We start from the raw sequence: 24454 nt of genomic DNA, 5'->3' as shown, positions 1-24454 counted from the left end.
GGCTGGGCCGGGACGCACAGCAGGGACTTCGCAAACTCTGCAAACGCCCCTAGTTGAACGCGGAGGCTCCCGGCTGTGGAACGGCTCCTGCAGAACCTCAGATCCTCAGATGACACGCAGACTCCGCGTGCATTCTCCCGGAGCTCCTCTAACAACCCCACCTGCAGGGCATCCCCGAGCGCGCTGCGCACCCAGGAGTCGCGGGGCCACTTGGCTGCTGGGAAGCTGTGGACGTCCCGTCCGGGAAACCCGCGTCTAGGGAAGCCTGGAGAGTCACGGAGCAAGTGGCGACCCCGGGGCGGTGGGATGAGCCGGAGAGCCAGCTGAGAGCTCCCAGAAGCGGGTCCAGCCACTGCGGGGGCCATGGTAGGAATCTCAAGAGGGGACCCTCGGGTGGGCGGATGGGGTGGGCACCCAGGCAGGTTGCCGCGGACAGTGCGCACAGCTCTGGGTGCGTGGAGCCTGCGTGGCCTCCCGGAGCTGGAATTGTTCCGGAAGGTGGCTTAGGGGCTGCAACGGCTCTTATTTCTGCACCTAGGAGGAAGCGAAGGGGGCGAAGGGGGGGGGGCGGCGGTGAGGGGGGCGGCGAGAAGCTGGGCAATTAGCTTTGCTGCTTCCCTAGGCGGGATGCCCGTAATAAGGGAGCTTTCATTATGGACCCGTACACCCTGGCTGAACCTTAATCCACGCAGAAATAGATTGGGCCTGGTAAGGGTCCAGTTCCTGGCGCCATCTCCTGGACCGCAGGGCAGGTGTGGGAGTGCTGGTTGATCTGGGATGTTGTTCAGGAAGTTGAAGAACTTGTGAACCGTTACCTTTCCACTGATAAAACTCACAGACACCAACAGGCGGAAAAGATAGACCCTTTGAGCGTGAGACCCACGCTACTTGTGCAGCCTTAGGAAAGGGGCTTCCCTCAGGACCGGCTGCTGCTTAGCTCTGCTTCCAGGTAGAAGCGACCTGCAGCCCCCACCCAACCTGCCTAGGGGGGGAGGGTATCAGACACCAGAATGAGTTTGAACTCTGAAGGAACCCACAGGGCTCTTCTGTCTGCTATGACTCACTCCCTCTTCCCGCTCGTAAGCACACAGAGGTCAGATTAGAGCTCACTGGAGATACTTCTCAGGGAGCTTAGCTGTGGGCCTGGTGTTTAGAAGGGTGCCTAGAGATTCTTCTGTAGGATGGAGGGTCTCTGAGGGAACAGCCCCCTGGATGCAAAGGTGTCCTGGAGTTGTGGGGACCAGAGGCCAAGAGCTGGTCAATAGGAGGCTACACTCTCTCCAATGCTCATAGGTTTCTTTCTCAAGCTGCTAAAGAGAGAGAAATAATGGAATCTTAAGGTTGAAAGGGGGGAGTTGGGGCACCTGGGTGGCTCAGTTGGTTAAGCATCTGACTCTTGATTTCAGCTCAGGTCATGAGCTCATGGTTCGTAAGTTCGAATCCCACCATTGGGGTCTGCACTGATAGTGTGGAGCCCGCTTGGGGTTCTCTCTCTCTCCCTCTCTCTCTTCTCCTCCCCAGCTCACGTGTGTGCACTCTCTATCTCTCAAAATAAATAAACTTAAAACGAGAAATGGGGGTGTAGTCAGAGGTACAGGATGTGAAACTGAAAAGTATGGAGATTTTTTTTACCGCAAAATTCCATGTTCAGGGGCAAAAGTATTGCCAGAAGAGGGTAGGGGCCAAAGCCATCAACTCAGAGGGTTGTTACAGGTCTGCAGGAGTCTCTTGATTTTAAAGGTGTGTATGACAGCATTCAGGCTGTTTGCGATGGAGGTGAGGTGAGCAGAGAGAGAAAGTACCTGCTGTCTGCTCTAGCAGCCTAAGGATGCATCAATGTTTGCTCCACTGCCCGTGTGGGCTTCCTATCCTTGCGAGCCTATAGTCTCCTGGCTTCTCATCCTTAGTTAGGAAGAGGACTTGCGTCTGAATTTAATTTGAGTCAGGGTCCACCTGCCAGAGAGAGGGGGTGGCCTGATAAGCAACTTCTGGCAGCAAAATGGCCTTGGAGATCTGAAGGTTTCTTTTGCTTCAACCTCTGAATGAAGGGTCCTGTGGTCCAGAGGCTGGGGGCCCAAGGTACAGCCCGTCACTGACCAGAACAAGCACTGGAGAAGGTGGGGGACTGATCCTTTGGGAACTTCAGTCTCTTCTTCCGTAAAATGAGAGATTGAAGTAGATGTCCTTTGAAGTTCCATTTAGCTTCAAAAGTAGATGGTACGTGAATCATTTTGAGGTTGGATCCCAATCTGATGTTGACTTCTCAGCATGTACAATTATGATGGTGCTAGGGAGAAGTGGTTCTCAGCCCTGGCTCAGACTGCTCCCCAGACCAAATCCAGACCAGACCCAGACCAACGGATTTGTTTTTAAGGCTGCCCAGGTGACCCTAGTGTGCAGCCAAGACTGAAAAGCACAGGGCTAGAAGGCTGAGGGAATAGGAACTGCACTTCCCCAGATATCCCTGAATCTGTAGAGCTGCCATCCCTTGAGATAGTCCTAAAATAGAAGGTGTCAGTGAACTTCATCTGCAAATGATACATCTAATATGTCCCTCTTGCAGGATCGTTCCACAGAGAAACCTCTCGTAAGTCATTAAAACCGAGATGTGAACTTCCCCAACGTGTTTGAATATGGTAGCCTTTATCCAGTAATTCCTTAACATTGTCATATTACTGATCCAAGGCACATCAAACGAGAAACTCTGGGTTAGAAATATAAAGCTGAAAGTCTGGTGTCCTTAGATGTCTTTTTGCCAAAGTGAACACTGAGCTGCAGGACCTGTGAGGGTATTTTTTGATCATCCTGAAGGGGTGTGGGTCTAAGATTGGGAGACACTTGCTATCTTTCCTTACAATGATGGCAGGTGACTTGGTGTGTGCCACGACTCAGAACTCGGATGAAAAATATTGATAGAAGAAGTTAAGATTATTATTGCCAACTTTAAAAAATGTTTTCTTCCTGGGGTGCTTGGGTGGCTCAATCAGTTAAGCATCCGACTTTGGCTCAGGGCATGATCTTGTGGTTCATGAGTTTGAGCCCCACGTCGGGCTCTGTGCTGATAGCTGGAAGCCTGGAGCCTGCTTCAGGTTCTATGTCTCCCTCTCTCTCTGCCCCTCTCCTGCTCATGCTCTGTCTTTCTCTCTGTCAAAAATAAATAAACATTAAATAAAATTTTTAATAAAAAAATAAAAGTAAACCGTTTTCTTCCTGATCATATATATGCCCATACTGCCAATTTCTATAGGTAACCATGTATCATTTTGGCATATTTCCTACTCTGATTATTATTATTATTTTTTAAATGTTTATTTATTTTTGAGAAAGAGAGCATGAGTGGCGGGGGTGTGGGTGTGTGTGTGTGTGGGGGGGGTGGGGACAGAGACAGGGAGACACAGAATCCAAAGCAGGTTGCAGGCTCTGAGCTGTCAGCACAGAGCCGGACTTGGGGCTCAAACTCACTGAGATCATGACGGGAGCTGAAGTTGGATACTTAACCAACTGAGTGACCCAGGCGCCCCTGAGTATTATTTTAAAGAGATGAGATTATACCAAACATGCAGTTTTTTAGTTTGATTTGTTTTACTCCACTTTTTGTCAAAACACATTCCATGTCTGCATCTCCAAAAAATACTCATAACCATACTTTCAATACTCAGCACCACGGTGATTTTGATAATCATCTCTCTGCTTGTGGACTTTAAGTTGTTCCCACTTTGGAGCTGTTTTCAGTGGTGCGTGGCCAGCTTCTGATTATCCGTGGACTTGGGGATCTGAGTGCCTGGCTAAGTGGAAATCAGACAAGCTCACAAGAACAAATTATTTTAGCCTCTTTAGAAAAGATCTTACTGCAGTTACCTTCAAGGGCCCAGAGTGTGGGTGTGGGAGGCATTTCCTCTTGTCTGTCTTCACTCTACACTGCGTTATGTCATCAGACAGGTAGCCATGGAGGGAAGAGGGTCCCAGGAGAACTCACACATGGGTCAGTTCTCCTCAAAGGAACCAAGAGCTAAAATCGCTGGTGGTTAAGACTTAGAAGGGAATCTCTAGGTGAAGGAGCTGAGATCAGAGAAGGGATGTGACCTTCTCAGAGTTACTCAGAGCTCTGTTAGAGCCCAGTTCTCCTAGTCCTCCATAGCCTCTTCATGTACCTGAGGCATTTGGTGCAGCTTGGAGTGGCAAAGGAAAGGACACAGGGTTTAAAATCAGAATGAGGTTTGTGCCAGGCTAGGCTACCACACGGCCCTGGGTAAGCACTCCAGTACTCTGAGCTGCAGGCCCCTCTGTAGCATGGGCTTATAATAACAGACTGTTACAGGGGAGCCTGGGTGGCTCAGTCGGTTAAGCATCCGACTTCGGCTCAGGTCATGATCTCGCTGTCCGTGAGTTCGAGCCCCGTGTCGGGCTCTGTGCTGACAGCTCAGGGCGTGGAGCCTGCTTTGGATTCTGTGTCTCCCTCTCTCTGCCCCTCCTCCACTCGCTGTCTATCAAAAAAAATGAACAAATGTTAAAAAAATTAAAAAAAAATAATGGATTGTTACAAGGAGCAAATGGAATCAACAAAAGTAAAACGCTTGATGCCCCAAAGGTGCTTTAAGAATGAGGGCCTCACAGAAGACCCACAAAATAGTTTTCTTTTTGTCAGAACCTAAATAAAACAAATGGTAAGGAAGTTGCTGATGCATTTTCGTGCACGACTAGTCAAAGAGGGGCTACTGGGACACTTCTGTAACTATGGATCATATGCAGACAGATTCTATTCTAAAGCAGTTCTCTTGCTCCTTTAAATCTTTCTTCTCACCAGGCAGGAAATACCCAGCCTTCAGGAGATGTTTGCCCAGTTTGCGTGCCCTGGGCCTCCTTGCTGAACACTGGATGAGCATGCGGTCCCCACTCAGCCACAGGCCCCTGAGGTCTAATGCTGGGGTGCTCCAGGCAATCACCTGGCCCAAGTTTCTCAGGCTCACCTGAAGAAAACAGGGGAAACTCATTTTGGAATCAGAACTGGGAACAGTGACATTCCAGCCCTTGGAGCCCATGGGGAATTTGATACCCTTTCTCTTGTGGGCAACCCCGTAACCTGCTGCATAGATGAGCCAGGCTCTGCACAGGACTGGCCAGGGAGCAGAGGGTTGTAAATAATCCACTGGCCCTAATTAGCTGAAGAAGAGGCTGGTTCACAAAGCAGTGGGTTGGGAGTGGGGGTGGGGAATAAGCTTCACAAAGAGATGAGTTCCTTAGTTGTTTCAAGGGCCAGAGAAGGAAATGTGCTTCAAACAGGCTTCAAAGATGGCGACAGCCCCCTCAGAACAGACTTGGGAGGCCCAGCCCTCCCTCCCACCCAGGGTACCAGTGTAGAAACAGAGTGCATCAGGGTTCCTCAAGGCCCAGGTGCTGTGAGAAACCTGGGCCGTCTTTGCTTGGATCCCTTTTTGATGTGATTGTGGATGTGTTTCCATCTGGGGAGCTTGGGGTCCCCTCCCCCTGTTGTCTGGATGGGCCTACACAAGTCTGCCTCTGAAGGGCCATCTGGCCCGAGAGTGAGGACAAAACAGTGGTTTGTGGGTGAGCCCCCGGCTGCCCTTCTTCTCTGTGTGGACCCCCACCCCCAACACACACCTACAGATACAGACCCTATTCTTTGAGGTGGCCTGGGATATGGCTGTATTCCCCGGGGGGCCCAGCCAGGTGGCCCTGGAACTCCTCACCGAGTGGAAGCTAGAAGGTGCCTTATGACAGCAGCTGGTGAATTCAGTGGTGACTGGGTGTTAAGAGTGAAAGGGAGGGAGAAGAGGAAGTGGAGGGTGAGGAAACAGCAGGAGCCTTACACTGTTCTCTAGGCCTTGACTGGTTCTCAATGAACATGTGCCTCTTCTAGGCAGGGCTTGAGTCTGTCCCAGTGGCTTTGGAATTCTCAAGTGGCACATCTAGGAGGCCATGAAAGAGGAATTCACAGTCTTCTGTTACGAGTGTATCTGTGTTCTCCCTCTCTCTGTGCTGCCGTGCCGTTCATCCATCCATTCAGAAAATACCCGCTGTAAGCCAGACATAGTGCTAGGGCAGAAAATCCAAAGATGAGTGACAGAGACCCTGTCCCTGGGGAGTATGTGGTCTGGTGATGCCATCTGTGTGTGCGTGCCCATGTGGGTGTATATGTGGGGCACAGCAGGTGGTAAGTTCAGGGCAGAGGGAGGCACAAAGAAATGTTTCTGTCCTGTGAGCTAAATGCTCTGATGCGGAGGCAGAGAAGGGCGCTTCTGAGGAGTGGGGAGACAGGGGGAGGGTCTAAGGATGGCTGAAGAAAAGAGAAGCCATGATTATCTATTAGAATAGCTAAACAGCAAAACGCCCTAACAATTTCAAGTGCTGGTCAGGATGCGCCGTAACTGGAATGCTCACACGTTAAAGGTAGATATGTACGGTGATAGAACCACACCGGAAAACAGCTTGTCAGTTCCCTGTACAGTTACATACGCACTTCCCACAGAACCCAGCAATCCTCTTCCTGTGTATTTACCCCAGAGGAATGAAAAACATATGTCTACACAAACACCTGGATCCAAATGCATACACTAGCTTTATACATAATTTCCCCGAACTAGAAGCAAACCAAATGTCCTCAACTGTAGGTTGGACCTACAGGGTGAGATCCAGCCATACTGTGCAGTAAAGACAGCAATCTACTGTGACACACAACAACGGGATGAGTCTCAAAGGCACTTGCTGCGCAGAAGAAACCCATCTCAAAAGGTTACCTACTGTGTGATTCCATTTATCTGACATTCTGGGCGACATGAAGCCACAGGTGGTAGAGAACAGGTGATGGCTGCCCGGGGCTGGGGATGGAGAGGCTGTGACTCCAAAGGCAGGGCACGAGGGAGGCCTTTGGAGCGACGGAACTGTTGTCTCCTGATTGTGGTGGTGGTTCTATACATGTGTGTGAAAACTCCTAGAACTGTCCACAAAGATTTTAGTTGTACTGTACCTTAAAATAACAGAACAACAAGAAGGGAAGGCAGTCTAGCAGAAGGAACAGCATGTGCAAAGCTCTGGAGGCAAAAGTGAGCTGTCAAAAGTTGGCTGAAAGTGAGTTAGGGGGAACCTCCTGGAAATAGGGCTGGAGACAGAGTTTGGCTCTTGGGCATGGGTGGATTTGTGTTAATTATCCCGAGGGCAGCGGAGGGCAGCGAGGCCAATGGAAGAGATTTTGAGCATGGAGATGTGAGATGGGTTTGCATTTTAGAGAGCAGTTTCAGAGGGAGGGGAGGCTACAGGGAGTGGAGGGGAGTGTCTGGGAAAGGAAGGTGATCTGGAAAGACATGAGGGAGGATGGACCCTGTGACTGGCCGGGAGGGAACAGGTGAGAGGGATATATTTGGGCTGGAGAACCGCTAGTCCTTGGTAACCTCAGATAGGGAGCCTGGGCAGGTCAGGAGTGACTTGTTTCTTGTCCAGGCATGTAGGTATACAGGCCTCTTATCTGCCATCTTCCTCTCTCTTCATTTTCATTTTTATTTATCTGATGGTGCCCTTTAGTCACACTCAGAAGTAATCATGATGTAGAAGTAACTGACTTAAAAATGATGCCAATCATTTTAATTCTAGAAAACAGATTACTATGTTATATTCTTAAGACCCACAGTGAAGTGTTTGACTTTTCTCCCTTAACCTTCTAAATTGGTTCTGCCCTTATAATCATCAAAGTAGGGTAGGGACAGTCGCAAGAATAAATGAGTATGGTGTTGGCTCTGTTGTCCCCACCACCTTGCCTGTGGTCCCCAGTGCTCCCTGTCGGCCAGTGTGTGGCTCCTTCATCTCTCCGTCCCCAACTTCCCCTCCTGCCACGGGCTTGACTTTGGGTTTCTACTAAGTGGCCGCAGGAAGGGGCTATGTCACATGCTGTTTACTTGTGGGCAGTTTTTGTTTGGCTTTCGAGGGTGTTTGCTTGCAATGAGCAAAGAGCCTCTTCCAGAGAGCCATCTGGAGAATTCAAATGCTTTCATTTTGGCTCGGGCAACAGGTTCATGGCTCCATGTATAAAAGCCAAGTCAGATAGGGATTCTTTCAGAAATGTTATCAGCCAGAGAACTGGTGGAAGACATCAGAGGGGAGAGGACTAGAAGAGAGAAAGGGAGAGAAAAAGAGAAGTGTCAACGCCAGAGACGTGTGGATGTGAGATGAGGGGACTGAGGCTCAGAGACAAAAAGAACTGGCCCCATGGGGGAGCAGGCAAGAGCTCCTCACAGCCTGTGATCCTGGCGCTCAGGGGACGCAGGGCTCTGGGGCTGTAGCGGGCACAGTGTCTTGGGCTGCTTTCAGCAGTGTGTTGCCCTCTGGCAGAGCAGTGATGTTTTCCGCTGTCCTGGCCGACGAAGTCTCACTGACACCGTCTCTCTCCGTGCTTCACATGCCAGGTATCAGCCCCGTGCTCCTGCTGTGGGAGGCGAGGGCAGGGGCGTTAACAGCAGAGCAAACCCGGCTGATCCAGTGGCTGGCCTTGCCTCCGTCCAGACTGGTTTTGCACCAGTGCTGGGCATTCATTCCCAATGCATCAGGCACTGGTGAATTGTCAAGACATTCTGTCTCTTATATCTCATTTTCCACATTTCCTGAAAAGAGATTGTCCATGTGAATCTACTCCTTCATATACATAAACGAGCAGCATATACCTCCTTCAATAATTTCTACAATCCAGCTAAGTACTTAGGCGGACAGTGTTGTCTATGGCCATCTTCCCATCCGGACTGTAAACTGAGGGCAATAATTTAAAAACTTTTTAAGATCGCTTTAGTACTTTTAAATGCTTGGTGCCATGCTTGAGGTGGGAAGAGAAGACCCAAATATAGCCAAATCAAATATAGTCAATATCAGAGGGTCATAATTTCAAAAAGCATGGCACCGAGCGTGGTCACTCTTTTCCCCAAAGGAGATGAGCGAATTCCAGCCCCAGGGAAAACGCGATAACCGATGACCACCCAGATGGAAGGAAGCAGGGGAGGGAGGTCAGGTAGGGAGGAGCAAAAGTCTCAAGCTGTGCCCAGGCTGGGGTGGGGCTCTGGGTTGTGTTGTCTGGGATTCTGGACGCACTGGAGGTGGAGGCTGTAGGCAGTATGAGGGCTCGAGGCTGGGATGGCTAGTGAATGGGCCATTTGGGCGTCCATCCCTGTGCTCTGAGGAAGGTGGGCAGGGCACACACGCTTCTTTCTCTAGGACAGAGTGGCTCTGTTGTCTGTCCATACAGAGGCTCAGTGTGTACCTCCTGGGGGAACTGGACCCCGGCTCAGGGACTGGCTGGCGGCAGGGGTGGCCTCCTAGACAGTCTGAGCACTCCCTGCCGACCTCCCTGTGCACCAGCCACTGTCTGCAGGGCCCCGGGCCCAGTCAGCTCATGCAGTCAATCACCGAGTTCTGTCTTGCCCTCCTCCCCCTACTACCCTCGCTTCGCCTGGCACTCTAGAGATCCTGTTGCAACTACAAAGACGCTATTGTATTCCTTTTTTTCCCCCAGAACATTCTCTCTTGAAACTCTAGTTAAAATCCCATCATTTCCCTTTGGGGTGGGGGGTGCCGATGGCTGACTGGGCAATGCCACTCTGTTTAGTCACTTCACTGAGAGGGGGGAAAGGCTCCTGGCCCTTTGTTCACATGCACTCACCCCCCTTGCAGTGGCGCTCACTCCCAGGGTGGATGGGTTTAAACTGTAATTGTCGCAATAGCTTACTTGATACGGTTTTAAAGCATGAAGGGTTCAAAGGGTGCTTCTCCCCCTCAGATTTTTATTTAAATTCTAGTTGGTTAACATACACTGCAATATTGGTTTCAGGAGTAGAAGTCAGTGATCCATCACTTACATGCAACGCCCAGTGCTCATCACAAGTGCCCTCCTAATACCCATCCCCCATCTAGCCCATCCCCCACCCACCTCCCTCCACCAATCCTCAGTTTGTTCTCTATTGTTAAGTCTCATGGTTGGGATGCCTGGGTGGCTCAGTCAGTTAAGCATCTGATGTCCGCTCAGGTCATGATTTCATGGTTCGTGAGTTTGAGTCCCCCTGGTGAGCTTGAGCCCCGCTTCGGGTGAGCTCTGCTTCTCTCTCTCTGCCCCTTGTGGGGTTCTCGATCTCTCTCTCTCTCTCTCTTTCTCTCTCTCTCTCTCTCTCTCCCTCTCTCTCTCCCTCTGCCCCTCTCTCACTTGTGCCCTCTGTTTCTAAATATATATATATATATATATATATATATATATATATATATATATATATATCTCAAGGTTTGTTTCCCTCTCTCTTTTCTTCCCCCCTCCCATATGTCCATCTGTTGAGTTTCTTAAATTTCATGTATGAGGGAAATCATATGGTATTTGTCTTTCTCTGACTGACTTATTTTGCTTTGCACAATATGCTCTAGTTCCATCCATGTTGTTGCAAATGGCAAGATTTCATTCTTGTTGATGGCTGAGTAATTACATTGTAAATATATATATATACCACATCTTTATCCATTCATCAGACGATGGACAATTTGGGCTCTCTCCATAGCTTGGCTCTTGATAATGCTGCTATAAACATCGGGGTGCAAGTATCCCTTCAAATCTGTATTTTTGTATCCTCAAGAGGTGATTTGTAATCAGAATTAAATTCAAACCCTGCTTACTACCTTGGGCAAGTCACTGGACCTTTAACCTCAGCCTCAGTTTCCCCATGAACATAACACCATCCCCTTGTGAGATTGTGTGTTTGACACTATAATGAGGAAAAAGCATTTCATATCATGGTCATCAGCATATACCAAGTGTGCAATTAATGAGAGCTGTGTCCCTAGACAACAGACAGGGCTGCAGAGGCCTGAGCCTCTACAACTGTTAGTAGGATCCCTCAGTGCCTCAAGGGGAATAGGAGTGGGGAGTAGCCTTGGATCCTAGCTCCAATGCATAAAGGGTTCTAGAATGGGGGGGGGGGGTATATGCTATAAAGGGGATTCCATTATATCAGCCATCCCTACAGTGGTGAACTAGAGAAAGATGGAATCAAGTGGTAGAAGTAAAAGGGTACGTCGTTCGAGGGTTCTTGACCTGGAGTCCATACATAGAATTCAGGGGAGCCCTACACCTGACTGAAGAAAAGTTACATCTTTACTTTTACTAAGGAAACCCCTAACTGAAATGCAGTGTTTCTTTAATAAGGAATGTAGGCACGAACCAGAATAGTGTTAGCAGGACATGCGACCTTGTCACCAGGAGGAATCACGGATATTTTATGTCATGACAGTGGAGACACGGACTTTGAAGCATATTCTTTTCTCCCGACTGCTTTGAAAGTGCACTTGTTACGAGATGTGCCGGTAGATATGTTATTTAATGTATTGATAAAAAAGAACGTGTATTATTATACCATACATTTATTTTTTAGGTGACTGTCCTAACTTTATTTCAGCATATAGTATATTTAATACAATGTATTCAATATAATTGATTGCCTTTGGAACCCTATGTCTTTTATTTTGTACATTTAAAGAAAGCATCCTGAGAAGGATCCATGGCTTCACTAGGTGACTAGAAGCGTCTATGGTGCTAAAAAGATTCAGAACTCCTGCTTCTGTGTAGGCATTCATCTGTGTGATCTGATCTTGGCAGTGTGCTAACGGCCCCCTTTGCCTAAAAGTATCTTCCCTCAGCCTCTACTCCAGGATCACTTAAAAAATAATTTTCAACAAACTTCTTGTGTGTACTAGGCACTCTCCTGGATGTCGAAATATAATTTCCTCTCAGTACTAATAACAACATATATTTACACTGGGCTTTGTGGCTTTCTTATAGATTATCTCATTGAATCCTTAATCCTTCAACTGTTAAGGCTGGTGTCATTAAACCCATTTTAGAGATCGGTAATACAGTAATTTAGAGAACACTGATGCTGAGTAATGGCCAGGTCACACAGTTACCAATAGGAAGGACTTCACGGCGGGCCCTCCAACCACCGATGCGACACTGTTTCCAATTGATTAGCCTGAAAATTTTCACAATTTAGATGTTTCACCTTGATACCTGGTCTTTGGAAATTTTCTGTTAAAAGGAAATATCCTTGGAAATTAGTTCGTTGTGGAGAGTGTTGTGCTGAGAATCTGAGTCCCAGGTATATCGTCTTCAAATATAGGAGAGCCCTGAGGGTGGGCTGGGTGCAGATTTGGGAAGGCCTGGGAGCAGGACCGCCTTGGGGAATGGTGCGTGGGGGCAGGAGACACAGGTGTGTTAGAGCAGGCTGTTGGGGATAAGGGAGGCCAGTGCTGAGCGAAGGAGCCCCGACACTGAGGGGGAGCTCTTAAGCCCAACTCGACTCTCTCTGTGTGTTTAGCTTGAGGAGCCTCCAAAACATGGGGGGGCGAGCCCCCGACATCTAAGCAGCATCTCTCCACGAGGACACAGGGAATCCCTGTTTCTGGACCAAGAGCACGTGCAATGGACAAGCAGAGCGTTTCTTTGTATCGTGAGACTTGCTCCTGTTCTGGAGCACTGAGAGGGTCCTTGAGGCACCCCTGGGCACTTCCTGTTGTCTCTTGTCCCTGCCTATGGCTTTCTGCCTAGTTTGTGAACCCCGGAAAGACAGCAGCTCTCTTGCAGCACCCAGTGTGGATGCAGAGGACGTGCTCAGCAAGTGTTTTAATTGGGTGGTAGCCTCCCATATATCACATTTAAGTCTTTCCAGAGCTGTCCAATATAAATTCTGGAGGTGATGAAAATCCTCTATTCTGTGCTGCCCGTCATGGGAGCCACTACCCACGGTGGCTATCGAGTACCTGAAATGTGACTAGTGTGACCAGGAATGAAGATTTCAAATTTTAATTAATTTAAATGTAAACAGTCACATGTGATCAATGGCTCTTATATTGAGTGGTACAGCTCTGAACCAATAAGTATAAACTGATGTGCAGATAGAACCCAGGCTGCTGGCACAGTGAATGAAGTAAGCTGGGTATAGTGGAAAAAAAATCAATCTGTTTTGTTTTCTCAAGTTTTATTGAGCCACGGTCAAACAAGTGTTTATCTTCTATGAAAGACAATAAAGCTAGTGAGATCCCAAAGGCAAAGGTCTTTCCTCCTCGGTGTTAGGAGACAATAGGGAATGGCGGGGCCTGCAACGAACTATAGAGAGCATGTTGTTGAAAGCGAGCCGTACTCTTCTCCATCTGTGCGAGAACATGGGCCCAAGCTGTGGCCGGAACTTCCTCTTTTCAAGGGAAGCCCCAAATCTGGATTTTTTATGTGAAATATCCTGGTTTTTAAACATTGGTTTGAATTTAGTAAAAATACTTCAGGCCAGGCAAAACCCATCTGTAGGCCAGATTTGGCCCATGGTCCCAGTTTACAGAGTCTCCTCTACGCCTTATCCTGAAGACGTCCATTTGACCTGCTACAACCGGGTTGGATTTAAGACAAGAGTGAGGTGGAGTCTTCCCTTAGTGTCTTTGTGGGCTCAGTTTCCCCTGTCGTCATGGGTTTGGCCAGAGAGGGGAGAAGTGTGTCTGAAAGACCGACTCCCCCCACCCCCCACCTCTGCCCCTTCTCTGGGGTTGTGTCCTGTCCTCTGAGCAGCCAGGGAGTAGAATACTCTTGAAGGTTGGAATGGGATGGCCTAAGAAAAACTTGATGTGTATTTTTAAGCAAGAACTCCCGGGGCGTCTGGGTGGCTCAGTCAGTTAAGCGTCCAACTTCGGCTCAGGTCATGATCTCACGGTCTGTGGGTTCGAGCCCAGCATGGAGCTCTGTGCTGCCAGCTCAGAGCCTGGAATCTGCTTCGGATTCTGTGTCTCCCTCTGTCTCTGCCCCTCACCCACTCACACTCTGTCTCTCTTGCTCTCAAAAATAAACATTAAAAAAAAAAAAAAAGAAAGAAATCCCTACTCCTTTCCCACCCCAGCTCCACTCCTGGGCCTGAGAGCAAAATATATGGCAGTTAATACAAGGGCAGCCAGAGAAAATTTCTAACAAATGACAGGGTCTCCAAAATTCCATCTGGCCTGCGGTGTTTCCCACACTGGTGCTCTTGTGAGCTGGAACAAAATGGTAATTCAGTTATGGATACAGAGAGGACTCCTGGGGCCAGCAGGACTGCAAAGGCCCCATCGTATAATCAATGTAGAGACAGCAGAACAAGGGCGAGCAGGGAGGGAGAGGTAAAGGACTATGCTTAACTCCCTCTCAACTCAGGAGTGGGCAGAGGCTTTACACCCCAACCTATAGGGCATGCATTCTCCGTGCAGATTCCAGAAGCCCTACCATGGAGGTAACCCCATGGGTGTTGCTAGAAAATTATGAGACTAGTAATAGTAAGAATGTTAACACTGATCGAACATAGCTTATGTCAGGCTTTGTTTTGAATGCTTTGCCTACAACAGCTCATATAACTCTTGTGGTGCTCAGTGGAGTGTTTTTATTTTTACGAAGTCACATTCTTTTCCCACCAGAATGTCACCATCATAAGGGTAGTGACTGTTGTCTGTTTTCTTCACGGCCTGTCTCTTCTGCCTGGAGGAGTACTTGGCTCAGAAGGTTCTGCTAAATGAGCTAATGAATAGTCCACCTTACAAAGGAGGTGCTCTTCGGGGCGCCTGGGTGGCGCAGTCGGTTAAGCGTCCGACTTCAGCCAGGTCACGATCTCGCGGTCCGTGAGTTCGAGCCCCGCGTCAGGCTCTGGGCTGATGGCTCGGAGCCTGGAGCCTGTTTCCGATTCTGTGTCTCCCTCTCTCTCTGCCCCTCCCCCGTTCATGCTCTGTCTCTCTCTCTGTCCCAAAAATAAATTTAAAAAGCTGAAAAAAAAAATTAAAAAAAAAAAAACAAAGGAGGTGCTCTTCTTATTGCCATTATACAGATGAGGAACTTGAGGCCCAAGGTGACAGCAATGACACAGCGGAGCTGGAATCAAAATCCAGGCAGTCTGGCTCCGAGCCCATGTGTTACTAACGGACTGGTGATGGCAGGCCAGCCTGGTAAACGGTTGCCTCCCTCTGGGCCCACAGAGGACACTTGTCAAACAGCTTGGGGACTCGAGAAAGGTTGTGGTGGGCACATTTGTTCTGGGGGCTGGTCCTGCGGTTAGGGGCTGAGTGCGGGTCTCGGGGACCATTTGGATGTGGGCTGCTCAGTCCCTTTCTTAGCCTATATGCCTGTGGTCTGGGGCCACCCGTACCGAGCCTGAGGACTTGTGGAGTCCCTGGAGAATGTGCACAAACCCTGAGAGACTGTTTGTCTTTCCGATGACAGATAGGTCACTCTGTCCCTGGAGCAGAGACCTGGCGGCTGCATGTGTTACAACCCTATGTAGAACCGCACATTGCATGCTTCCTTCATATGCTGAGCAGTGAGTCAGAGCTGAGGTTAGAACTTGGGCTAGAATCCTGTTCCCTCAGGGGCAGGGCTGAGGGCCCCTGTGATGGGCAGCTCCGTGAGCCAGGGTTCTTTGCTTGGGGCAGGAGGCACAGAAGTTTTCCTTCTTGTCCAGCCTCCGCCCTCTAAGATCGATACCTTAGATGACAACTGCAACCGCCTGTGAGAGGGTCACAGGAATGTAGTTTTGTGTGTGACCCACAGAAGTGTTTCAGATTGAGCAACAACATTGTTTTCCAAAAATACACTCCCTCGGGCTTGTCGTCCATGGGCTGCTCTGACCCTCACCGCACAGACTCTTCCCTCTCTAGCTGAACCTCACGTGACACTGCCCAGGGAAAACTCCTCCCCCTCCTCCCAGCTGACATTTATTGAGCATCTACTAGGAGCCTGAAATCCTTGTATGCATTTGACATTTGTCTCATTGAATTTGCCTAACTGCCCTATAAGGCTGTGTCTTAGGTTGGCTTCTCCCCAAAGCAGACCTTGAGACAAGGATTCCAATGTGAGTAATTTATCTGGAAGACGGCAGTATAAGACAGCAGCAGGTGAGGCTGAGGGGGTGGGGAATGGAGAGTGAGACCAGGAGGCAGCTGATGCAGGGTGCTGGAAGGAGCAGGTTACCGCTATGGGCTGGAGCTTGTTCCTGCTGGGGACTTCAGGGGGACTATGTAGAACAGGCCTCAGAGTCGTCCTACCTGACAGCTGAAGCAGATGGGAACTTTACCCACCAGTTCCTGTCTGTCATGGGTTGACGGCTGATCCTGGGGGGTATTAACTTCCTGGCGGGCATATTCCAGCATCCAAAGCAAGCCTGAAGGCAGAGAGTCAAAGCCGCTTGTGGGAGGGGATATGGGCAAGGCACGGATAGCACCCACTATAGGTAGGTATGTCTATTTCCCCCATTTTACAGGTGAGAAAATGGCAAGTTCCATATTAGTGGGTCACTACCAGATTATTTTTTAAGAGAAGGGAAAGGAAGAGAAGGAAAGAGAAGGGAGAAAGAAAACATGAGTCATTCCATTGCTTAAGGGTGTCATTTCATGAAGATTTTATTTCAGTTATACACACACACACACACACACACTTTGGGTCACGCTGTCAAATGTATTTCTGTGCATATTGGTAAAAAGAAAGTTTGAAAGCCAGCGGGTAAATGACATAGCTGTGGCAGTCAGGACCTGGTAAGAAGCAAAGAAGGTGAGTAACTTGCCCAGGGTCACACAGCAAGTAGGCAGTATTGCTGGGATAACGGAGCCTCTGTGCTGAACTGCTGTGCTGTTACTGATCACTTCTGAAGTCCTTTAAGTGGTCCTGGTCATCTCCTGGTTGTTCATCTCTGTGGGAGGGCGCTGGCTGTGAGCACAGTTCTGTAGAAGGAATGCCTGGAATCCAGACTCAAAATTTCAGGAGTTGGTTGGATGAAGGACCAGCTGTGGACTGTCCTGGGGACCTGAACCCCAGAATGAGAAGAGGCTGTAGGAGAAGAGGTGGGGATGGGAGAGGGGAGGGGGAGGGGAGGGGAGGGGGAGGAGGGGCAGTGCCAGCAGGACAGGCATGGTTCTGAAACCAGTCCTCCTGAGAGAGGTAATGGCTGCTGCATGGCATCTAGAGATTGGACCTGTAGGGAGTTCTTCAGCCCAGTTTGTCCTTTGTCGTGGTCCCTTCTTCACAGGATAATAATAATGGCAGCTACCATCTTTTGAACTGTTGCTGTGTCCCTATGATTTCTTTATGAGTTTTAGACACATTAGCTCATTAAACACCCTCGTCAATCCTGGGAGAAAGGTGCCATTGTCTCTACTGTTGTAGAAACAAGTGAAGAGCTAGGACACCCTGGCCTTCTCCCCCAGCTGGGCCTGAGGGCTAATGTGATATGCATGGCTCTGTAGGGTGACTCCTACTGATGGCTCTTCCTCTCTACTGGTTCACCACCCCCTCCCCATGACTTTTTTGCCAACCTGGGGGTTTCTGGTGCAAATTCACCTGATACCAGCTCTCTGGCCATGACTGGCCCTGATTTGGTCTCTGTGGCCATTGATGATGCCCAGATTTTCAGGAGGGGGACTCTACCGTCATTGTCAGCTTTCTTAGGACATGAACTCAGGGAAAAACCTGTGGTTTCTTACCGGGTCCTGACTGCCACAACTATGTCATTGAACGCATTGGCTTTCAGACTTTTCTTTTACTGATGTGCTTAGCAATATATTTTGCATTGCGACTCCACATGTGTGTATACGTGTAACTCATAGGTTTTTTGAAATGATACTTATCCCTGTGAGATACATTAACTCATGTTTTCTTTCTCTCTTTTCTCTTTTATTCCTTTCCTTTCCTTAAAAACAAAATCTGATAGTGACCCAGACACTACATGGATTTCAGCCCACAAGGTGACAGTCTATTGAACTCCCCCCTCATTTTAATATGGCCATTCCCCCCTTCTTGAGCTTGGGTTAGTTTCCCAGGAATGAGGCCAATTTTGGAGGCAATGTGCCTGTTGTTGCATTTTCAAATCACTGTGCCACCCTGCTGACATCTACTCTGCATTCTGGACGGAGCTGGTGCACACTAATGCTTCTCCACGGGCCAGTGCCCCCCACCTGCAGCCAACCCCAGGGTGAAGGTGGTCAGGAGCCCCTGACCTGGACCAGCTGTCAGGGCCAAGGCCACCTCCCTGCTGTTCCATCTGGGGTAGGGTAGGAGGTGGTCCTTTGAGTCTTCTAGGCTGCCTCCACCAACTGCCTACCCTGACAGAGACAGATTCCCAAGGTGGGCATGCTGGACATGGCCTTCTTAGAACTGGGCTGCCCAGGGACTTCTGCAGTGGGAAGACATCTTAAGGGAGGCCATATGGCCAATCTCTACAGCAGACAGTGTGGAGGTTGTATTAATTTCCTCTTGCTCCTGTCTCAAATTACCACAAACTTGGCGGCTTAACACAGCGTCCATTTGTTCTCTTACAGTTCTGGTCAGAAGTCTGAAATCAGTGTCACTGGGCTCAAGTCAAGGTGTCGGTGGGGCTGCTTCCTTCTGGAGGCTTTAGGGGAGAAGCCGTTTCCAGCTTCGCTTAGCCACTGCATTTTTTGGCTTGTGGCCCCTTCCCCTACCTTCAGATAGCATCACTCCTATCTGCTTCACTCATCACATTGCCTTCTTTTCTGTAGTGAGATCTACCTCTGCCTCCCTCTTGTAAAGACACTTGCCGTTCTATTTAGGGCCCACCAAGTAATCCAGGATAATCTCTCCATCTCAGGATCCTTAATTCAATCACACCTGCAAAGCCCCTTTTTCTTTCTTTCTTTTTCTTCAAAGTCCCCCTTTTCAACACAAACTCTGCAGTTTCAAGGGATTAGGTCCTGGATATCTTAGGAGGCCATTACCACGTTTACCACAGTAGTCATCCAACCTCCACTTTGAGGACCGTGAGTTACTCTCTGTCATCAGCTGGCCCAGTCCTGCACGGTCGGGCTAGGGCTCTGTGCTCCTGAGGGTCAAGTGAGACCAATGTGACCTTCAGATGCTTTCCCACTCCCATCTACCAAAGCAAGGCAAATCAATAGTTACTCGTTATTTAACAAATAAATGCTGTGTTCTACTACTTCCAGAGTTAGGATTATAGCTCTTTAATTAAGTTCCTTTTCGGGTCTGTGGAAATACAGGGAGCTGCAGAATCTCAGAAGTGGAAATAATTTAGAGCTTGTATAATCCAGGGGTTTCAAACTGGTGGCCCCTGGGCCAAATCAACTAGATTCTCCAGGTTTGGCCTTTGATGCTAAAGAGGGAGGTGAAGGACCCTAGGAAATCTCTCAAGACAGAAGCTATGCATACAAGTGCATGAATTTCCACATAATTCTATTTTGCATGTCAGAAAGTGAACTTTGGTCCGACCATTTGCATCTCTTCTGTAACACAATGAATTTCTGAGAGCTAGGGAGGCTTTCCTGCCAGCTCTGACACTCCCAGGTAAGTGGATAAGCTTCACACAGGTCCTCAGGAATGCAAATAGGAAAAACACATTAATACTTGGTAAACACTGCCCTTCTTAACATTTGTTGTTTTACAGTGCTACTCCCATGAGATTAACTGTATAATCATCCAACAGATGTCTGGGGTTATAGACAATTTAGTTTTAGTTGTTTAGTTGGGGGGCAAAATGGGGCATAGAGGACACTGAAGACTACTTTCTCTTGGTTTCATAGTTCTACTTTTTAAAGTCTTCTTCTGGACCCATTTCCTGAACTGAATATTACTTTTTTTTGAAGACAGGGAAATTTCCATTCTTTTGGACCCCACAGCACCACGGTGCACCAGTAGAGGTACCCAGTAGATGCCTGTCACAGGAGACAAATGGAGTTTAGCCTACATTTTCCTGCCTGGGAGAGCTCTCTCCTTGGCTCTTCATCCCCCTTTCCACCTCTGCCCCTCCCCTGCCCGCCAGATACACCATTCCAGATGCCCCAGTGTTGGGAACGCCCAGCACTGGATATTCACGTTGACAGAACTCTGTCTGACCAGAGCTCTGGCATTGTGGGACCAGTCCAGAAAGCCTGTCCTGGGTCAGATGCAGAGAGAAGTTGTACTTCATGACACAGGAGAGGAGCAGAACCTTTCCAGTGTCTCTTCTTGGTGGAACTTGGTGGGGATACACAGTCCAGGATAAGAGATCATTCCTTCTAACACTCGATGCAACTCAATCCAAACAGCATGCGGTCACATCAAGCCCGAAATGGGTTTGGCCCCACCAGACCAGGGCAGGAGGCCAGAACAGAGGAAAAGGAGCCAGATGTTACGAAATACTGCTCTGCGCTCAGAGGGCTCACATAGCCCTTAGCAAGTATATGGGCAGGGATACAGTGGTTGTTTATTTATTTATGAACACAAAGCTGCAGATGGGGAAACATTGATCGACCCGATGCCTTTCACAAGAGAAGAACTGAGATTCAAGTTGCAGGAGGCGAGGGGTTGGTGGTGGTGGATAGCTACTGACTTCCAGGAACACCTACTTTTGCCAAGAGCCTCAGTGAGAAATTAGAGACGGTGAGGAAGGTAGGGGCGAAGGTGGGAACAGGTGGGCCTCTGGGGGTGTAATTAGACCATGGGCACTGGGGACCTTTGGGGCAATCATACATGTGCTTTAAATTTTGTGTGACAGAGAGAGGGCAGTCAAACTTGCTTTGGAGAAAGAATTTCTGAGAGCTGGGGAGGCTTCCGCACCTTGGGTCCTCTTACCCTGGAGGCTACAGGGATCAGGCCTGCTGCCTCTCCCCTCAGCCACCCTCTCTCCCACCTGAATTGTTTCCCGCCGCTCTCGATGCAGCTCCCTGTCCTGTTTTTTTCATGTTACACACACCTTCCTTTCCGTCTCGGATTCTTTTTACTACTGGCAACTTTGCTGATTAGAAATCTGGCGTTAATTATTGCTAATCTCCTTCCAAATGTTAATGGAACGAGGTAGGTCTGTGTTCAAACTTTCCTCTCCCAGAATCCCCTGTAGATGGTCTGGTGTGTGTCTCAAGGCTGAGTGTGCTACAAGAATTTCCCAACTTGAGACAAAACACTCAACATCTGTTCTAATGTTGAAGGAAAAACTGATGTGTATTAGTTTCCTTCTTAAGGGATTTTCAAGGGTAATTTTGATCAAGACTTAATTTTTTGCCTAATTTGCTCTATTAGAACCTAACTTTCCTGGAAATTGGAATGCCACCCTATTACAAATTGTATGCTTGCCTTTGTGTTTGGATTTACAGTTGTGTTGATCTAAGTGATACGGTGCTGTTTATCCTTTAGTGTAGCATTTCTCTAACACTGTAGACTCCTGGGGTTCCAAGGATCTATGCCTCAGTTCAGATCTGTGCTGTTCAGGATTGTAGCCACCAGACACATATTGAAATGTGGCTGGTCTGAACTGTGATGTGCAGTATGTGTGAAATACACATTGGGTTTCAAAGACGTATTACGAAAAATGTAAAACATCTCAATTTTATATTGATACAATGTTGAAATGATAATATTGCGGATGTATTTGGCTAAGTAAAAAATATTATTAAAGTCAATATCACCTGGCTCTTTCCCCTTTTTATTTAGTTATTAAAAATTTTTTTTTAATGTTTATTTTTGAGAGAGAGAGAGAGAGAGAGAGAGAGAGACAGAGCAAGTAGGGCAGGGGCAGAGAGAGGGAGACACAGAATCCAAAGCAGGCCCCAGGCTCTGAGGTGTCAGCACAGAGCCCGACGCGGGGCTCAAACTCATGAGCCCAGCCAGAAGATCATGACCTGAGATGAAGTCGGAGGCTTAACTGCCTGAGCTACCCAGGTGTCCCTCCCCTTTTTAAAATGTGGCTACTAGAAAATTTAAAATTCCATATGCAGTTAGCATTATATTCTTATTAGACAGTGCTGAATTGAATAAACACTGGCTCATAGCAGAATCTCATTCTTCAGTTCTTCCATTATTTTCGTTTTGAGAGAGAGGACAAGAGTACGTGAGCGGGGAAGTGGGGCAGAGGGAGAGGGAGAGAGAGAGAATGTTAAGCAGTCTCCATGTTCAGTGTGGAGCCTAACACAGGGCTGGAACTCACTATGGTGAGATCATGACCTGAACTGAAATCAAGAGTCAGATGCTTAACCGCCCCAGTTCTCATATTCTTAATAGTCAAAACCAGCAATTCCCAATCTCTTGTTTCCTGACCTTGTTTCCCCTGATTTTCATTTCTGAACATTTGAGGACTATAGGTGTTCATTAGACTCTGATTTTCTCATTCAAATGTACCTGTTCTCTGATTCATTTATTTCTGACAAGAGTCTCTAGATTGTTGACCTCAATCTTGGTGATTCGCCTGATTTACACAAGAAAATATTTATTTTATTTGGTCCCATGTCCCCTTCAAATCACCTTCAGTACACTGGGGGGTAAGTATGCATTTTTGAAAAATAACAGATAAGCGTAGTCAAACTCAGATTATTCCTTGCCAGAGTCATTTTTTGTATGAAGAAACAGACTATTTCTACATTAGAGGTCTCCAGGGCGGGGCTTATGCGCCTCAGGGATACACTAGATAATTCACTGGATTACAGTATAAAAAATATTAAAACTTCTGTTTACATTTGTTTTACCTGATCCTTTTCTAATTTTTCAGTTCTTGTTCATGTTTTACAATGAACATATTCATTTAGCACTACCTGCTTACAGTTTGTAAATATTGGGTAAACTAATGTGGGAAGTATTAGAGGGATGTGCTCAAAATGTTTACTAGTAAGTGTTTATCATCAAAAGGTTTTGAGACTACTGGTCCAAAGGAGGTAATTTCCCCCCTAGTGTACATTGAATCCCACCACTGTGTTAGTGACTCTTTTGAATATATGCAGTTCATTCATTCATTCATTCCTTCCTTCCTTCCTTCATTCATTCTTGAGGATCTACTAGGCAGCTGTTGCTTTGGTCCCGTAATTTACTTGACTTCTGGGAGCCTGGATTCTGAATCTGTTGTTTTCCTACCGGCCTCATGGCTGGCAGAAGTTTTGGCAGGCCTTGAGGTGTTTGGGGGTGAAAGAATGAGTGACGGAGGCCTTTTTTCCTGGGCTTGCCAAGATGGTCTTTTAGTGCTTAGCATATCTTCACCGAGGACTAATGTGTGCCATTTCTAAATTTAACATTCTTCTCTTTACTTTTTTTGTAAGTTGTGTTTTCTGGGGCCCTTCTCCGTTTCAGTTCTTTTCCTAGCTGAGAACCATCACTTGTTGCAACTTATTTGGTCTTCATTCCCATCCCAAGCACAAGCTGTTGTTATTCGTGCAACCAGGAGGTTTCTGTCACATCACAAGGGATTGCATCCCTGAAGTTATGTTATGGAAGCTAAGCAGCAGAACTGGCCAGACATTCATGGAATCACTTGCCTGGGGCGAACTAGATTTAAATCCAAGCCTCACAAGAACTTCAAGTCACCTCCAAGTAACCTTCAGTCCCCATCTCAGCCATAAACCCCCCAAGGTCAAATATCTATGGTGCCTTTACCTGTTCAAAATGCTTTTCTTCAAAGATGCCAAGGAGAGCATTTACCTGGGCAGGTTAAGGAAGGGTGGGAGGAGATAAAAAGAGATTTTCATTTTTAAGAAGGACTTTTCTCCGTCCTTAAGAACCCACTGTGTAGACCACCATTTACAAGACTAAGCTGGCTTATTGGACTTCACATCCACCGAACTGCTGCAAATAAAGACTGTGTGAAGCCAAAGGGCGTTGTTGAAAGGGGCACAAAATCCCAGGTTCCTTTGCCATGCTTATCCCCTCCCTAAACTCACCTCTATCTCCCAGGGCTTCCTTCATCATTGTGTGGTAGAGTGAAAAAGTACGTGGGTTTTGGGAAAAATTCAAATCCTGTCTGCCACTGACCGGCTTTGTGACCTTGAGCAAGGTCCTTCTCTAAATCTTTCTCTACCGTTCTGTACAATTTCTATAATTGTAAAAATCATCACATTAGTACATACACTGTGGGGAGTGGCTATTATTAATCGAATCTGCTGTATTCACCTCTCAAGTCAGATATGCTCAATTTCCTGGCTATAGTCTTTTATTTTTTTACTTGAGATATAGCTGACATACAATGTTATGTTAGTTTCAGGTGCACACCATTGTGCCTCAACAAGTCTATCCCTTATGCTCGCCGCAAGTGTATTCTTAGCTACACTCCTAAGAAAGCTTGAGCTGGAAGAAACGTGGGCACCACCTGGTTCTGGAAGGAGCAGGAGGCTTAGAACCTGTCTGGTTTTGAGATTAAGCCATAGACCTAATTTAAGGAAAACAAATTTTTTATTATTTTTACATTTATTTTAGAGAGAGAGAAAGAGTGCCAAGCAGGGGTAGAGGGAGAGAAAGAGAGAATCCCAAGCAGACTCCACCCTCAGCACAGAGCTCGACTCAGGGCTCGATTCCATGACCCTGGGATCATGACCTGAGCCGAAATCGAGAGTCAGATACTTAGCCAACTGAGCCACCCAGGTCCCCTGAGAATAAGAAATTATTAGAGAACTGCTTCTGATGTTCCCTCTCAAGTATGCACAGATCTGAGTGGGTCAAATGGTGGCA

General features: G+C 47.8%; 1 protein-coding gene across 2 annotated transcripts in view; it reads left to right on the top strand.

The window, feature by feature from the left end:
• Positions 1–344: 344 nt before the first annotated feature.
• GASK1A (golgi associated kinase 1A) overlaps positions 345–24454 on the top strand; it is a 56597-nt gene continuing 32487 nt past the window's right edge. Inside the window, exon 1 of one of the 2 annotated variants that reach the window (XM_042956141.1) lies at positions 345–366. In XM_042956141.1, the coding sequence (XP_042812075.1) occupies positions 364–366 (3 nt within the window). In that variant the 5' untranslated portion in view covers positions 345–363. Of the gene's footprint in view, positions 367–20298; positions 20414–24454 lie in introns of those variants that run through there. The other variant, XM_042956142.1, reaches the window with a different exon arrangement.

This window comes from Panthera leo, chromosome C2 (assembly GCF_018350215.1).
Source record: "Panthera leo isolate Ple1 chromosome C2, P.leo_Ple1_pat1.1, whole genome shotgun sequence".
Lineage (NCBI taxonomy): Eukaryota > Metazoa > Chordata > Mammalia > Carnivora > Felidae > Panthera > Panthera leo.
The sequence above is the reverse complement of the archived record's forward strand: the minus strand, read 5'-3'. Positions and strand labels throughout refer to the sequence as shown.